At 45.2% G+C, this 17,197-nt stretch overlaps 2 protein-coding genes across 2 annotated transcripts in view; both read left to right on the top strand.

Moving 5' to 3' along the window:
- The window catches only part of LOC149469365 (uncharacterized), a 52,005-nt gene that overhangs the window by 19,878 nt on the left and 14,930 nt on the right, over positions 1 to 17,197 (top strand). Inside the window, exons 2-4 of the mRNA XM_089669340.1 lie at positions 13,985 to 14,188; positions 14,681 to 14,872; positions 14,959 to 15,082. Coding sequence (XP_089525466.1) covers positions 13,985 to 14,188; positions 14,681 to 14,872; positions 14,959 to 15,082 — 520 coding nt within the window. The remainder of the gene's footprint in view (positions 1 to 13,984; positions 14,189 to 14,680; positions 14,873 to 14,958; positions 15,083 to 17,197) is intronic.
- On the top strand, positions 11,947 to 13,963 carry LOC149469366 (oocyte zinc finger protein XlCOF29-like). The gene is made up of 3 exons (XM_089669364.1): positions 11,947 to 12,072; positions 13,731 to 13,898; positions 13,940 to 13,963. Exons 1-3 carry the CDS (start codon positions 11,977 to 11,979, stop codon positions 13,961 to 13,963), a joined length of 288 nt encoding a protein of 95 aa, XP_089525490.1. The 5' UTR covers positions 11,947 to 11,976.

The following is a 17,197-nucleotide window of genomic DNA, read 5'->3' as shown; positions in this document are numbered from 1 at the left end:
CCCGTGATCTCTCTACACCCAGATATTCAACGCTCAACGTGTACCTTGCCATGACTTGATCTGGAATCCCATACACAGGCCAATCCAATCCGCTTACAATCTGAGATGAAGATGTAATGTTACATGAAGTAGTCTACCTTGTCATATATATATACTGTATACATCCGGATAAACCATTGACTAGAAGCCAGAATCAGCTTCAGGGATATGTAAAATAAATCTTCCCCAGAGGAGGGAAATGATAATAATTTATTCTGCAGGTAAAATGACGTCACATCCCCTCCTGTGCTCACCAGAACCGTTATCGGACTAAACAATGTATCTGGAGATATAAAGGGAGTACAAGTTATCTGAGGAAAATGAAAGTTCTAGTTCCCAATATGGACTGTATGGTGTCAGTGGTGTCAGCTTTCAGTGCTCACTTCAGGGGGTGTCTGTGTCCGTCTGTTGTCCCTTGTCTCCTGTCTTGTGAGGTCTCTTTGGTGATGTGGTCTCCTCTCTGTCCGTCTCTTACTTTTATCCCCCACATAAACCTAGGCGGGCAAAGCTTATCTTCACCTAAAAGTGACCTCAGACTAGGTGTCATTTCTCTATATAAAGATTTCAATGACCTGAAGGGGGCAGTATAGGATTGGGAAGGATTTGGGTCTTCTGGAACATGACAAGGTCTGGTAGGAGGAGTAGAAGATTCCATTATTAGCTGAGGGCAGGATAGGCTTCCCTAAAGAGATCGGTTTTCAGAGATCACCTAAAAGTGAGCAGAGTAGGCGATAGTCTGATAAATTGTGGTAGAGAGTTTGAAGATGGGGAAAGCTCTGGAGAAGTCCTGCAGATGAGCATGGGAGGAGAAGAAAAGGGAGCTAGAGAGCAGGAGGTCATATGCGGAGTGGAGAGTACGGTTTGGGTGATATTTAGAGACAAGATCGGTGATGTAATTTGGGGCAGAGTTATAAATGGCTTTATATGTTATTGTTAATGTTTTTAATTTTATCTGTTGGGCAATGGGAAGCCAGTGGAGGGATTGGCAGAGAGGGGTGGAGGACACTGAGTGGAGGCCAGTGGAGGGATTGGCAGAGAGGGGTGGAGGACACTGAGTGGAGGCCAGTGGAGGGATTGGCAGAGAGGGATGGAGGACACTGAGTGGAGGCCAGTGGAGGTCTTGGCAGAGAGGGGTGGAGGACACTGAGTGGAGGGATTGGCAGAGAGGAGTGGAGAACACTGAGTGGAGGTCAGTGGAGGGATTGTCAGTGAGGGGTGGAGGACACTGCATGGAGGCCAGTGGAGGGATTGGTAGAGAGGGATGGAGAACACTGAGTGGGGGCCGGTGGAGGGATTGGCAGAGAGGGATGGAGAACACTGAGTGGGGGCCAGTGGAGGGATTGGCAGAGAGGAGTGGAGGACACTGAGTGGGGGCCAGTGGAGGGATTGGCAGAGAGGGATGGAGGACACTGAGTAGAGGCTGGTGGAGGGATTGGCAGAGAGGGGTGGAGGACACTGAGTGGAGGGATTGGCAGAGAGGGGTGGAGGACACTGAGTGGAGGCCAATGGAGGGATTGGCAGAGAGGGGTGGCAGATACAGAATGGTTAGTAAGGTGGATGAGTCTGGCAGCAGCATTCATGATAGACTGAAGAGGGGATAGCCTACGATGAGGTCGGCCAATGAGGAGGGAGTTACAATAGTCAAGGTGAGAGATAACCAGGGAGTGAATAAGTTGCTTAGTAGTTTCAAAGGTTAAGAACGGCATCTCTTGGAGATGTTGGGGAGGTGAAGTCTACAAGATTAGGACAGCGATTGGATTTGGGGGTGAAAGGACAGTTGGGAGTCTAGGATTACACCTAGTACCCTGGCATGAGGGGAGGGACTGATGGTTGCATTATTGATCTTGATGGAGAAGTTAGTGGAGGGGGCACGGGAGCTCAGTTTTGGAAAGATTGAGTTTTAGGAAGTGGAGTGACATCCATACCGATATGTCACTCAGTAGGTTAGTAATGCGAGAGGAGACTGAAGGGGTGAGGTGAGGAGGAGACTGAGGGGGTGAGGTGAGGAGGAGACTGAAGGGGTGGGGTGAGGAGGAGACTGAAGGGGTGAGGTGAGGAGGAGACTGAAGGGGTGAGGTGAGGAGGAGACTGAGGGGGTGAGGTGAGGAGTAGAAAGATAGATTTGTGTGTCATCAGCATAGAGATGGTACTTAAAGCCATGGGAGTTTATCAATATCCCCAATATATCAATATGTATTCATTGTTAAACCATTTCATATAAATATATGTATGTGGAAATGGAATGTAGTAACATAAACCTGGATGACATAAGTAAGCAAGCATTCACTTCATGTAATACTAATAATAATACAATTGACATTTTTGGATCAGATATTCCTGTCACATAATAATAACATCATATACAATGTAAGGTATAATATGCACTCTTTCTAGAGGATCATGGGAAACAATCATTGTGACCAGTTCTTGTGTCCTTTGTTCAATCTAGACATGGACTCATCCATTTATCTTACCACTTGGTGTCATGTCTAGTCTTCATCTTGTAGCCGTCTGATCCCACCATACCTCCCCCCAGATTTATAACCTGGGAACATAAGCTGTAACCACCTTGGAATGCTCTTAGAATCTGTGTTCAGAAACCATGAAATAGAATATACAGAACAAAATGGCTTCCAACATGTCCATGTAGAGATGATAAGTTCAGCCTTCCTGTTTCATTCTGTGAGCCCAGAACAGTTCTGACAACCTGGTAATCTACGATTGGCTCATATCCCTGTGGGGTGATAACCTGTAGGCACCTGCTGATCTACAATCGGCTCATATCCCTGTGGGGTGATAACCTGTAGGCACCTGCTGATCTATGATTGGCTCATAACGTTGTGGGGTGGTAACCTGTAGGCACCTGCTGATCTACGATTGGCTCATACTCCTGTGTATCCTGATCAGATGATGATTGCAGAACTCCCAATGTTGTTCATGTAATGGAGTGCACAGTGTGTTCCATCCAAGAAGGGCAGCAAGGTAGAAGCCGGCAATTACAGGCCAGTGAGTCTAACATCGGTGGTAGTCATGTTAATGGAATCACTCCTGAAAGGAAGGATCATTGATCATCTAAAAACACACAACTTGCTGGATCCAAAGCAGCATGGCTTTACTGAGGGCAAATCATGGCAGACTCGACTGATTGGACATTTTGACTATATCACCAATGTTTTGGACCAGGGTGGTGCTGTGGACATAGAATATCTTGATTCCAGCAAGGCATGTGATACAGTTCCACATAATGATCTAATACAGAAGTTGGACAAGCTAGGACTTAGCCCTTGGGTGGTTCAGTGAATGTGCAGCTGGCTAAATGATAGATACCAGAGTGTGGTTGTAAATGGGGTTCACACAGAACAGAGAGCAGTCACTAGTGGTGTACCCCAAGGCTCTGTACTGGGAGCTGTTCTATATGTAATCTATATGTAAGTGATAGAACTAAAGGGTTGTTGGGTAAGGGGATGTCTCTTTGCTGATGACACAAAGGTGTGTAATAGGGAGGATATCCCTGGAGGTGTCTGTAACATGGAACAGGATTTAGCATTGCAGGAAGATCGGTAAAAAAGTGGAAATTGCAGTTCAATATTTCAAATCTAAAATAATGCACCCAGGAAAAAAGAATCCCTTGAGAAAGTACAACATTGGAGGTAAAGTGTTGGCCAACACTTCAGAAGAAAAGGATTTTGGGTACTTATTTCAGATGATTGCAAAATGAACAAACAGCATAGCCAGGCAGTGGGGAAAGCGAATAGAATTCTAGGATGCATCACTAGAGGGGTCACCAGCGGGAGGAAGGTATGACAGAATGCGGCATCCGACCTCAGCCCTTCTCACCAACTCGTGACCGAAGGACCAGCCGATCTGCCACTTGCGTAACAATGCCACTCTCAGTTGCGCCCTGAACAAAGATTTTCCAGCTTGTGGGACTACAATCTATGTGCCAGCAGCCTGAGAGCGATTGTTACTGGTTAATTACGCAATTAACCCTTCACACTGCCACCACCACCTTTTTACAGAGAAGGAGGAAACTCAGAAATCTTAGCAGTAACACTATGATATTAGTATAAGTGTCTGTAATACACACTGTCACCTCAGACAGGGATATTCAGAGGATTATTACATACAGGAACACTCTTCCAGGGACAGGGATATTCAGAGGATTATTATATACAGGAACACTCTTCCAGGGACAGGGATATTCAGAGGATTATCACATACAGGAGCACTCTTCCAGGGTCAGAGATTCTTTAGTTTGCAATAAAAGCTTTAGAGACAGTTCAACACTTTTCAGAAAATAGGATTTATTACTAAAAAGGTCAAAATGGTGCAATAAAAATATTTACAAACAAAGTTGTAACAAAGATATAAAGAAAGCAATAAAACAGCAGAGAAATAAAAGAAAGGAGTTCAGAAGGCAGAATACTTGCAATATCCTTGGTTTGAGCAGAGTTCAATTGTCCGAACAAAAAGATTGCCTTGGCTCTCAAGTCTGTTAGATGTTTTCTGATTGATGTTAAATGAGAGCTGTCTTCTCCAGGCTGTCAGTCTTTTTCTACCATATTAAAGGGGTGTCTCCTGAGAACAAATGACCAATCATCCAGTTTGGGGATGGGTGTTAGGTGGTAACCAAGGTTATGACCAAATCCCTTACAATTTTATACTAAGGTCAATAACCTTCAATAGGTACAGGTAGCATCCTTGCAACTGGCAGATTAATATTTAGAAATATATTCCGAACCAGGGGTGGACTGAGCATTTGGAAACTCGGGCACTGCCCGAGGGCTCAGGGTGAGTAGGGGGCCCCATGAGATGCCCCTGGTACCTTTTTCATAGGCTTTTTTGAGTTTGGGCAAGGACACAGGGGCCCCATGATCCCCTATTGACCAGGGGCCCCATGAGTTGTCAGTCCGCCCCTGTTTGGAACACAAAGATACCAAACATAGCGTACCCTTGTCACCCAGGAGGAAAGAGACTGCTTCTTCTCTCTTGTAGGCACTAACATAGTAATGTAAGGTCTTGTGTGACTCATATTAAAATTATATATCTGTATATATACTTCATATTAATGTGCCCAGTTCCTGCTGAAGTGTATAAATTGTATGAAAAATGACTCTTGTGGAATGTACATTTTATGGCACGCTCTGCCCTAATAGCCTAACAGGTCATGACTGACTGAGTTATTGTTTTACAACCGGGCAGAGGGAAGTGGTTTTCCAGCAAACCCCTTGGAACCAGACTAATTAGAGGTTTACAGCCCTGGAGCTGATCTATCTGTGTTTTATTTAGGATAAGAGATCCTGTTGACCTCCGTCAACTTGTAGCTATGCATTCCATGGACAAAGGGATGAGGGAGGACAGAAGGGAACATGGCTGAAACCTAACAAGATGGCTGTCATGTACAACGTCTATGCCTCTATTGCACACAAACATCACAGAAGGAGGTCCTGATTCCTCTATATAGATCTTTATATTGCTAGAGGGGTCACCGGCAGGAGGAAGAAGGTCCCGATTCCTCTATATAGATCTTTATATCACTAAAGGGGTCACTGGCAGGAGGAAGGAGGTCCTCATTATTCTATATAGATCTTTATATCACTAGAGGGGTCACCGGCAGGAGGAAGGAGGTCCCGATTCCTCTATATAGATCTTTATATCACTAGAGGGGTCACCAGCAGGAGGAGGAAGGTCCTGATTCCTCTATATAGATCTTTATATCACTAGAGGGGTCATGAATCATGCTGAGCCCTCTCTGGGTAGTTATGTCTGAGACTGCAGAAGGACCCATGGCTGTTGAGACATCTGACTTGGTTGGTATTTGGTTTTCCATGTGCTCAAGGATTCTTTTGCAACCTCTGCACCATGTAAGACAAGGCAGAGATTGATTGACAGATGTCCCCTATTGCAGAGGCCTCCCTTTCAGACTCCATCATTGGCTGACTGGTACTGTCATGTACCTGATGGGGGACTGAAATGACGAGGTCGGCCTTACTTGTATCACTAGCCCTGACCCCACTGAAAGAGGAACAGAGGGTGTCTAGGGACCAGGGGGACAAGAGCGCCAGCAGGTGTTGTTTGCAGCTCTTGACTTTGGAAGACTGATGAACCTCCAATTGAGGCACAGTAGTGATATGCAGAGCTGGTATGGTAGATCACCAGGTGTGCACCAGAGCAAGGCAGGAAGCAGGCATGGGAGACAGGAGCAATGTCATAGGAATAGCCGGGGTCATTAATGGGTGGACAGCAAGGTACCAAATCATAAGCAAGCCAAAGTCAGGAGCAGAGCCGAAGTCAGGAACCAGTATCAAGCAGGGGAGTAATCAGAGTCAGGTCAGGAACAAGCCGGGTCAGCAACAAGGAAATCACACACAGGAACGAGCAGGAAACAGGGAACAGCTGAAGACCAGTCAGCACTCAGCACAGGCAAAGGCACCTTTTAAATAGTCCACCTGGAGCCAATCTTCACCGTGCATGATCGTGCATTTCTGTGCACATGCGCACGTCTAATCACCAGCCGTCTCACGGGAATTCCCTTACAGAGTGGTCACCGGCGAGAGGAAGGAGGTCCTGATTCCTCTATACAGATCTTTATATCACTAGAGGGGTCACCGGCAGGAGGAAGGAGGTCCCGATTCCTCTATATAGATCTTTATATCACTAGAGGAGTCACCGGCAGGAGGAAGGAGGTCCTGATTCCTCTATATAGATCTTTATATCACTAGAGGGGTCACCGGCGAGAGGAAGGAGGTCCCGATTCCTCTATATAGATCTTTATATCACTAGAGGGGTCACCGGCAGGAGGAAGGAGGTCCCGATTCCTTTATATAGATCTTTATATCACTAGAGGGGTCACCGGCAGGAGGAAGGAGGTCTCGATTCCTTTATATAGATCTTTATATCACTAGAGGGGTCACCGGTGGGAGGAAGGAGGTCCTGATTCCTCTATATAGATCTTTATATCACTAGAGGGGTCACCGGCGAGAGGAAGGAGGTCCCGATTCCTCTATATAGATCTTTATATCACTTGAGGGGTCACCGGCAGGAGGAAGGCGGTCCCGATTCCTCTATATAGATCTTTCTATCACTAGAGGGGTCACCGGCAGGAGGAAGGAGGTCCTGATTCTATATATAGATCTTTATATCACTAGAGGGGTCACCGGCAGGAGGAAGGAGGTCCTGATTCCTCTATATAGATCTTTCTATCACTAGAGGGGTCACCAGCAACCTCATGTAGAATACTGTGTCCAGTTCTGGAGACCTCACTTACATAAAGGTGATAAGATAGAACGAGTCCAGAGACAGGGAATACAAATAGTGATTTCAGGAGAGACTTCAGGAACGTAACATGTCCAGTCTGGAGGAGAGAAGGGAAAGGGGAGACATGACTGAAACCTTTACATACAACAAGGGAGTGAATAAGGTTCAGGAGGGCAGGATTTTCAATATAAAACCAAAATGAAGAACACGAGGACATGACCTCCAACTAACTGGAGGAAAGTTCACAACTAATCTCAGAAAGTATTATTTTACTGAAAGAGTAGTTGATGCTTGGAATAAATTTCCAGTAGAGGTAGTGAGCCAGTGACAAATCACAGAGACCATCACAATAGTACACAATGAATGGTTATGAATGAAAGCCATTCATTGTGTACAACTGTCATATGATCACTGTGATTGGTCATAGCAATCACATGGTACTGGGCTGGCCAGATAAAATGATCTGTCATTTGGTGGACACAGCAGGTGACATATCAAGATATAGCAGAGCCACTAGACTTGGAGGACTTCATATGATGTCCACCCAGGATGGGAGAGATCCCGCTCAGCTGTCATTCTGCTATAGGCCTGGTGGGAAGCAGTTCATTACAGGGGACACTGTACAGGTTCTACATGTAGTCTGGGGGTCCCTGTGGAAGTCCATGTGTGGACATTTCTACCTATGATAAATGACAGGCTAAACCCACCTGGAGACTTTCTCCACACCTGGAGTGTGCTGAGTTCTTGGAGAACGTCTACACAGTGTTTCCAGATTGGCTTTATCACCCCAACGAGCTCGCTCCAGTTCATGGATGTCATCATTATGTTTGGAGGATCTCACCAGTCAGGAGCCTTTCCTGTCATCCTACATGTTCCCTTCTGAGGATTGTTCTATCCTTCCAAACAAATGTATGAAATCATGGATGAGTCCTCCTTCTATGTGATCTAGAAGATCTTCAATCACAATGTCTTTATGGATGAAGTGGATGGCCCAGTTTATATATTATTTATTGCTTTACAGCTTTATTCCCTCCAGGATTCATTCTTTATTTATAGAACCATTCAAGGAAGTGTTCTTACTTTGAGAGATCTCCACCACCATTCCTCTGTGACCATTACATCCTTGTCATTTATGTCTAACATCCTCATTATGAGTGGATTGATAGATATTCTTATACTTTAGGATGTATTTTTGCATTTTTTTTACCCAAAAAGATCTGTTTTGGAGGTCTCTGTTTTATTATGTATTTTGTTTTTATCTTGTGTTCTGTGTCTTTAAGTCTTTTCTATCTGTAGTAAAATATATTATTTAAACAGTCGGTTGCATAAGAGTTAGGTTTATTGTTTCTTACTTTTTTTAGTTCTTTTTGATCTTTCCTGGTATCTCTGTAAGGTAGATACAATGCAGGAATGGTTATTAGGGGATGTTTCTTGGGGCTGCAGTTCCTCTGAACTCCACAAGATGGTGATCTCATTTCTCCCCAGACAGGACTTCTCTATGGGATACAGATAGGAAGTGATGTCAGGTACAGACAGGAAGTGATGTCAGGTAGACAGAGAGGTGAGTTGGGAGGAAGCAGATCAGAGACATTGGTGGACGTGGCAGCAGAGGAGGTAATAAGATGTTATTTCCTATTTACACCCAGTAACCTCACCGTCATGTCCATCCTCTTCCTCCATAGTCGTGTCCGTCCTCTTCCTCCATAGTCGTGTCCCTCCTCTTCCTCCATAGTCCTGTCCGTCCTCTTCCTCCATAGTCCTGTCCGTCCTCTTCCTCCATAGTCGTGTCCGTCCTCTTCCTCCATAGTCACGTCCGTCCTCTTCCTCCATAGCCACGTCCGTCCTCTTCCTCCATAGTCACGTCCGTCCTCTTCTTCCATAGTCACGTCCGTCCTCTTCCTCCATAGTCACGTCCGTCCTCTTCCTCCATAGTCACTGTCAGGGCTCCGGGGTATGACCAGAGGTATGTGACTGACGCAGGGAAACGCAGGCTTCAGATAAGTTATAAACAATATAATTTATTAAAGACTAACAATACAAACATAAACGCAGTGCAATACTAAAACATAACACAGTGCAAACGAACCAAACCACCCACAGATAACAGTACATACAATGCAAGCGTCGTCAGGCAGGCCGGGTCAATAACAATCGGGCAGGTAGGAACAGGAGGAGCAAGCGGAGAATGGTTGGGGTCACAAGCCAGAGATGAAACAGGAGAAGTCAGCAGAGGTCCGGAATCAGGCAGGGTCAGCAACGAATCAGACAGGAACAGGGATGCAGGTAACAAGATACAGGGCCCAGGAAAAACACACACCAAGGCAGAGACTGCAGGTCTGGCCATCCCTTAAATACACCTCCATAATCAGCTTCAGGTGTTTGGCTGGATGCAAGGTTGAGTCTCTGATTGCCGGGAGCACCCGCTAGCCAGCCCTGGTACTGCAGCCCACAAGGCAGGTGAGTCCCACCATTACTGGCAAGTCCATTCCTGACAGTCACTGTGAAGTCTTTTATCTCCAGCAGATGATGATACACACATATATAGTGTGGGAACCCAGATGAACCCCTTCAGGGGCAGAACATTCCCCCACTTCCGGGGCCGGAACATTCTCCTCATTGTGGAGATAAATTCTAGTAATATGGTCCTCTAAACAAACAGCACTGACAATAAATAGACAAGACAAGGACCATCCTGACCATACATGGCCTACAAAGGGCAATGATGACACTACACAGGCAGCCAATGGGCAATCATTACACTATGCAGCCAACACAATGATGGAGTGCCGGGGTCAGGAGTATGGAGCATAGAGCCCCTTACATTGCTGCTCAGGAGGAGGAAAACATTCCTTTTTAACAGAAAATGTATATAAATCTGAGACGCTTTTAGGAATATCTGGGGTTTAAAAAATAAATGGGGCTTTATAGAGACTAAAACATTTAATATGTGTAACATTCGCTGTTTATCTCCTCCTCCCCTCCCCCGCCTGTCTCCAGCACCGCACCCAAGGACTAGCAGGGAGGGGAGATTCCTTGCAGTGTAATGAGAACCGATTGGCTGCTCCTCAGGAAAGGGGAGTGTCCGGCTTATCTTTTCTCCCTTTCACTCCCAGAGCCATTTTTGCATTTTTGCACGTTTAAAAAATCATTTTATCCTGAAGTTGACACAAAACCCCCAAAATATCGATTTTCTGAAAGTAGAGACTTTAGAGAATAAAATAGCGGCAGTTCCAATTTTTTATGTCACAAAATGTTATCACAAAGTCTAGGAAATGCCAAATTTCAGTAAAAAATACACTTAAGTTAATTTCAGGGCACAAAAAAGCAATAAATGACTCATTTATTTGTAATAATATAAAAGCCGAGGTTGCAGCGAGTAAATAGATATCCAACATGTCAAACCTTAAGTTGTGTGTGCTGAAATGGTGACAACCTTTAGTCCCCGGTATTATCTATAGGGGACACATTTATAGCCCCTTCTAGGTCATCAGTATAGAGTACGGAGGAGGTCTGCTCCTAGAATTATCCTCTCATTCTGGTGTGACCGGCGATATGTAACGTGTATCACAATCAATTTTATCATGTGTAGGCCCTCCAGTGTGTGCTCTTATGTTTGGGTGTGCATATATGTGGGGGAGGGGGGGGGCCTTAAAATTTTTTAAAGGAAGGAGTTATGTACTTGGTTATAACTTTAATTCTTTGCATTTAAAAAAAACATTTTTACTTAAGGGGACAAAGTCCTCTATGAGATGACGTTTGATGACAGGTTCTCTTTATTGAGACATCCAGGGTCTAAAAGACCCCCAATGTCTCCCCTGTACTCCATTGGATGTAATGTAGTGCACGGAAAAAATGTCACCAGCACACCGAGGATCACCAATATGGGTCCAAAGGTTTTAATAAACCATCACATAGTTACAGCAAGGCAACGTTTCGGAGTCTCGCAGGACCCCTTCATCAGGCATGTGACGATCAGGCATGTGACGTAATGTAGTGCACATCGCATCGGATTACATTCTTTGCCGTCCTCGATGGTCAGGAAATCTGTCATAATATCACTTCTGGGTCAGGACAAGAAGGGAGTGAACATGTCCGCTCTCCTCCGTCCCCTCTACCCTCCAACACCCGCTGACCCGGGCCCACAGATGGGCAAGCAGAGCCGGGGAAGCATGGTAGGTACAGGAGAGGTTCACACACATGGGGTGGCAGAGGCTGGCACCTGAAAGGAGAGCCCTGCGGCTTGCCCTCAGCAGGGATAAAGATTAAAAACAATACTTGCCCGGCACCCAGAACTACATGTCCCGGGCGTCGGGTGATGTAAAGTGACCATCCCTGCATGATGAGCCGACATTGACCTCACAGCACTGCCTCAGAGCAAACTAGTCATAGGAAGGATCAGATTTATCATTCCTTGTCTGCAGATCTAAAACTCATCAAAACCAGTTCAGAGACCAAACAAACCCAACAGAGAAAAGGGGCCCCGGACCCCAAAATTGTAGTAAACACTAAACAGTCCAAACAAAATGTCTTCCCATGGGGGGAGTAGTTCTTCAATGTCCAGCAACCCTCCTATTCCCCCCTCACATCCACATCCTATTATTGTGTGACCAATACCATCCAAATCATTCTTACTTTCATTTCCCAAAGTTATCCGTCTACAAGGAGACCTGTATAGATCACATGATGGCACCAATGAGGATGGAGGAGGACCGGAGTCACATGACTGAGAAGATACTAAACCTCACCCTGGAGATTATCTACCTGCTGACCGGAGAGGTGAGGAGGATTCTGGGAGGTCACATGACATCACTCTTATCTCTATTAATAAAACACAGACCTGACCAGAGAGGTGAGGAGGATTCTGGGAGGTCACATGACATCACTCTTATCTCTATTAATAAAACACAGACCTGACCGGAGAGGTGAGGAGGATTCTGGGAGGTCACATGACATCACTCTCATCTCTATTAATAAAACACAGACCTGACCGGAGAGGTGGGGAGGATTCTGGGAGGTCACATGACATCACTCTCATCTCTATTAATAAAACACAGACCTGACCGGAGAGGTGAGGAGGATTCTGGGAGGTCACATGACATCACTCGTATCTCTATTAATAACACACAGACCTGACCGGAGAGGTGAGGTGGATTCTGGGAGGTCACATGACATCACTCTCATCTCTATTAATAAAAAACAGACCTGACCGGAGAGGTGAGGAGGATTCTGGGAGGTCACATGACATCACTCTCATCTCTATTAATAAAACACAGACCTGACCGGAGAGGTGAGGAGGATTCTGGGAGGTCACATGATATCACTCTCATCTCTATTAATAAATCACAGACCTGACCAGAGAGGTGAGGAGGATTCTGGGAGGTCACATGACATCACTTATCTCTATTAATAAAAAACAGACCTGACCGGAGAGGTGAGGAGGATTCTGGGAGGTCACATGACATCACTCTTATCTCTATTAATAAAAAACAGACCTGACCAGAGAGGTGAGGAGGATTCTGGGAGGTCACATGACATCACTCTGATCTCTATTAATAAAACACAGACCTGACCGGAGAGGTGAGGAGGATTCTGGGAGGTCACATGACATCACTCTCATCTCTATTAATAAAACACAGACCTGACCGGAGAGGTGAGGAGGATTCTGGGAGATCACATGACATCACTCGTATCTCTATTAATAACACACAGACCTGACCGGAGAGGTGAGGTGGATTCTGGGAGGTCACATGACATCACTCTCATCTCTATTAATAACACACAGACCTGACCGGAGAGGTGAGGAGGATTCTGGGAGGTCACATGACATCACTCTCATCTCTATTAATAAAAAACAGACCTGACCGGAGAGGTGAGGAGGATTCTGGGAGGTCACATGACATCACTCTCATCTCTATTAATAAAACACAGACCTGACCGGAGAGGTGAGGAGGATTCTGGGAGGTCACATGATATCACTCTCATCTCTATTAATAAATCACAGACCTGACCAGAGAGGTGAGGAGGATTCTGGGAGGTCACATGACATCACTTATCTCTATTAATAAAAAACAGACCTGACCGGAGAGGTGAGGAGGATTCTGGGAGGTCACATGACATCACTCTGATCTCTATTAATAAAACACAGACCTGACCGGAGAGGTGAGGAGGATTCTGGGAGGTCACATGACATCACTCTGATCTCTATTAATAAAACACAGACCTGACCGGAGAGGTGAGGAGGATTCTGGGAGGTCACATGACATCACTCTGATCTCTATTAATAAAACACAGACCTGACCGGAGAGGTGAGGAGGATTCTGGGAGGTCACATGACATCACTCTTGTCTATTCTGGTCAATAGACCATTTTATTTTTGCACACATTTAGATGATGTCAGGTGGTTGATATTGTTTTATTTGTCTCCTGATCTGTAGGATTATGTTGTAAAGAAGAAGTCTAGTGGGGAGCCAATCTCAGGAGGATGGAGCAGAACCCAGAGCCTCACCATGGTGCCTCCATCTCATTCTCTGATACCTGAGAGGGAGAAAGAGCAGAAGATTCTGGAACTGACCACCATGATGGTCCATCTGCTGACAGGAGAGGTGAGCGGTGCCGGGAATTCTGGGACATTCTCCAGTAACAGACAAGGGATGTGTCTGGATGGTGACTGTATCATTGTGTGTGTCAGGTTCCTATAAGGTGTCAGGGTGTCACTGTCTATTTCTCCATGGAGGAGTGGAAGTATTTAGAAGGACACAAGGACCTCTACAAGGACGTCATGATGGACAATCAGCAGACTTTGGGTTTTGTGAAGATTGTAAGGAAGGAATTTCCCCGGAATGAGACGATATTGAAGCTCACCCTGGAGATCCTCAGCCTGCTGACTGGAGAGGTGAGTGTAATGAAGGGGTTAAATCTGACTCGGCTGTACACTGGGAGGTATTCAGAGTCACTTGAAGTCTTCTGATGTTCTGTAATCAATAACGACATCCACACAAGTACTATGAATACATAAAGTGTCCGGACTCTATGAGATTTGGTTATAGCACAAGATGGCGGCATTGGTTATAGAAGAGAACAATCTCAGCTTTCGTCCAATCAGTGAGACCCATGATTACCAGCATGCCACGCCCACTGACCACTTAATCCATGGGTGACATTTCCTGGTGGGTCAGTGAGCCTTACTAGTAAACCATTAGTGACTCTATTATATGACTTCTAGAAGGAGCTATAAATCTGACCCCATTGTCATCATATCTTTGGATGGACATGTCTGTCCTTTGCTGAGTCGGCACATTGTGGCCAATCCCTGGAGAATAAATCTAGAGCTGACCATAGAAGTGAGGGATTATGGGAGAGTGAGATTTATCTTTGTATCACACAGAACTGTACAGGAGTCATGAAGAAATCTACCGACAATGACACCAGAAGGAGATCTCATCGTATGACCACAAGATCCTCGAGAATCCAGAATCCCATCACCATCCCCCCACCTCCATCCCTGATCCCTACAAGACAGAAGACACAGAAGATTCTAGAAGTCACCAAGAAGATGATGGAGCTGCTGACAGGAGAGGTGAGCGGTGCCGGGAATTCTGGGACATTCTCCAGTAACAGACAAGGGATGTGTCTGGATGGTGACTGTATCATTGTGTGTGTCAGGTTCCTATAAGGTGTCAGGGTGTCACTGTCTATTTCTCCATGGAGGAGTGGGAGTATTTAGAAGGACACAAGGATCTCTACAAGGACGTCATGATGGACAATCAGCCGCCCCTCACATCACCGGGTAAGAGGAGACTTTATTGTAAAGGAGAGAGCAGTACGGAGGATCCACCTAGATCCCCCATCATCTGATAAACACATAGAAACAATGGATTCAGTCAGTGTGTGTGTTTCCTACAGATGGATCCAGTCATGGGAACCCACCAGAGAGATGTCCCCGTCCTCTGTATTCCCGGGATTCCACACAGGAAGGTCACACCATCCCTCATTGTTGCAAGGTTGGTGGGATTGAGCATCTAGAACATGGACTTGTATAGATGATGTGTGGATGTTTATGTGACCTTAAATTTTACAGATGATATTTTCTCTCATTTCCTTGATTTAGAGTGGAGATCCAATCGATATAGAATTTGAGGTGAAAGCAGAAGAAGAAGAGGCGTATGTGAGGGATGATCAGCAGTCTATGGAGGAGGATGGAATAACGGGGACATTTATAGAGGAGGACACTCCTACAGAGATCAGCACAGGTGGGTCATGAACACTAAATCCATTCCTCCACCCATACTGCTCACTGATTGGTCCAGAGTAGGGCGGGGACTGGGTGATATCAGCCTGTAATCCCCTGGTCACTTTCCTGAGCTGTGTTCCCCGTCCTGTATTCCTGGATTTCTCTCGGATAATCTTCCTTCTCTGTGCTGCAGACACAATTTATGTATCTAGACTGGATTTATGGAGGTTCTGGGGTTCAGCTGGCAGCAAAATGTGGATTTTTCCTATAAGCATTGCATAATGTAGGCACCCAGGACATGTGACTGGGGTCTCCTGCCTTGTGCCGAACTCCTCCAGGGTACCTTCTCTGTTATCTGCTGGCTGTGCCGGGTGGAGGGATATGTCCGTAGTGTCTCAGACCCAAGTCACTGAGTGCAGTCTCAGGAGATGGGAGGCAGCGGTGTGGGACCTACATAGTTACATAGTCTGGCTGAAAAAAGACATCCATCTAGTTGTACCATTAAAAATAAAAGCTATAATCCGACACCCACAGCTGATCCACCAGAAGGCAAAAACCCAGCAAAGCACGATCCAATCTCCTCCTGCCGGGGAAAAATTCCTTCCTGACCCCCCGAGAGGCAATCGGATATTCCCGGGATCAACTTTCCCTATAAATGTTATATCCAGTTATATTCTGTGTATCCAAGAAAGGATCCAGGACTTTCCTACAGCAATCCCCCCTTATGTATTATATATGGAGATCATATTCCCCCCTTATGTATTATACATGGAGATCATATCCCCCCTTATGTATTATACATGGAGATCATATCCCCCCCTTATGTATTATACATGGAGATCATATCCCCCCCTTATGTATTATACATGGAGATCATATCCCCCCTTATGTATTATACATGGAGATCATATCCCCCCTTATGTATTATACATGGATATCATATCCCCCCCTTATGTATTATACATGGAGATCATATCCCCCCCTTATGTATTATACATGGAGATCATATCCCCCCTTATGTATTATACATGGAGATCATATCCCCCTTATGTATTATACATGGAGATCATATCCCCCTTATGTATTATACATGGAGATCATATCCCCCCCTTATGTATTATACATGGAGATCATATCCCCCCTTATGTATTATACATGGTGATCATATCCCCCCTTATGTATTATACATGGAGATCATATCCCCCTTATGTATTATACATGGAGATCATATCCCCCCTTATGTATTATACATGGTGATCATATCCCCCCTTATGTATTATACTTGGAGATCATATCCCCCCTTATGTATTATACATGGAGATCATATCCCCCCTTATGTATTATACATGGAGATCATATCCCCCTTATGTATTATACATGGAGATCATATCCCCCCTTATGTATTATACATGGAGATCATATCCCCCCTTATGTATTATACATGGAGATCATATCCCCCCTTATGTATTATACATGGAGATCATATCCCCCTTATGTATTATACATGGAGATCATATCCCCCTTATGTATTATACATGGAGATCATATCCCCCCTTATGTATTATACATGGAGATCATATCCCCCCTTATGTATTATACATTGAGATCATATCCCCCCTTATGTATTATACATGGAGATCATATCCCCCCTTATGTATTATACATGGAGAT

Source organism: Staurois parvus, unplaced genomic scaffold, assembly GCF_062004578.1.
Source record: "Staurois parvus isolate SC_StPar_1 unplaced genomic scaffold, SC_StPar_1.0 ptg000073l, whole genome shotgun sequence".
Lineage (NCBI taxonomy): Eukaryota > Metazoa > Chordata > Amphibia > Anura > Ranidae > Staurois > Staurois parvus.
Note: the sequence above shows the minus strand (reverse complement) of the source record. Positions and strands in the feature narration are given on the sequence as shown.

Coding starts and splice junctions, on each gene's coding strand:
- LOC149469366 (XM_089669364.1), top strand. CDS start 11,977: ATGATGGCACCAATGAGGATGGAGGAGGACCGGAGTCACATGACTGAG. Junction 12,073..13,730: donor TCTACCTGCTGACCGGAGAG/GTGAGGAGGATT, acceptor CCTGATCTGTAG/GATTATGTTGTAAAGAAGAA. Junction 13,899..13,939: donor TCCATCTGCTGACAGGAGAG/GTGAGCGGTGCC, acceptor CTCCAGTAACAG/ACAAGGGATGTGTCTGGATG.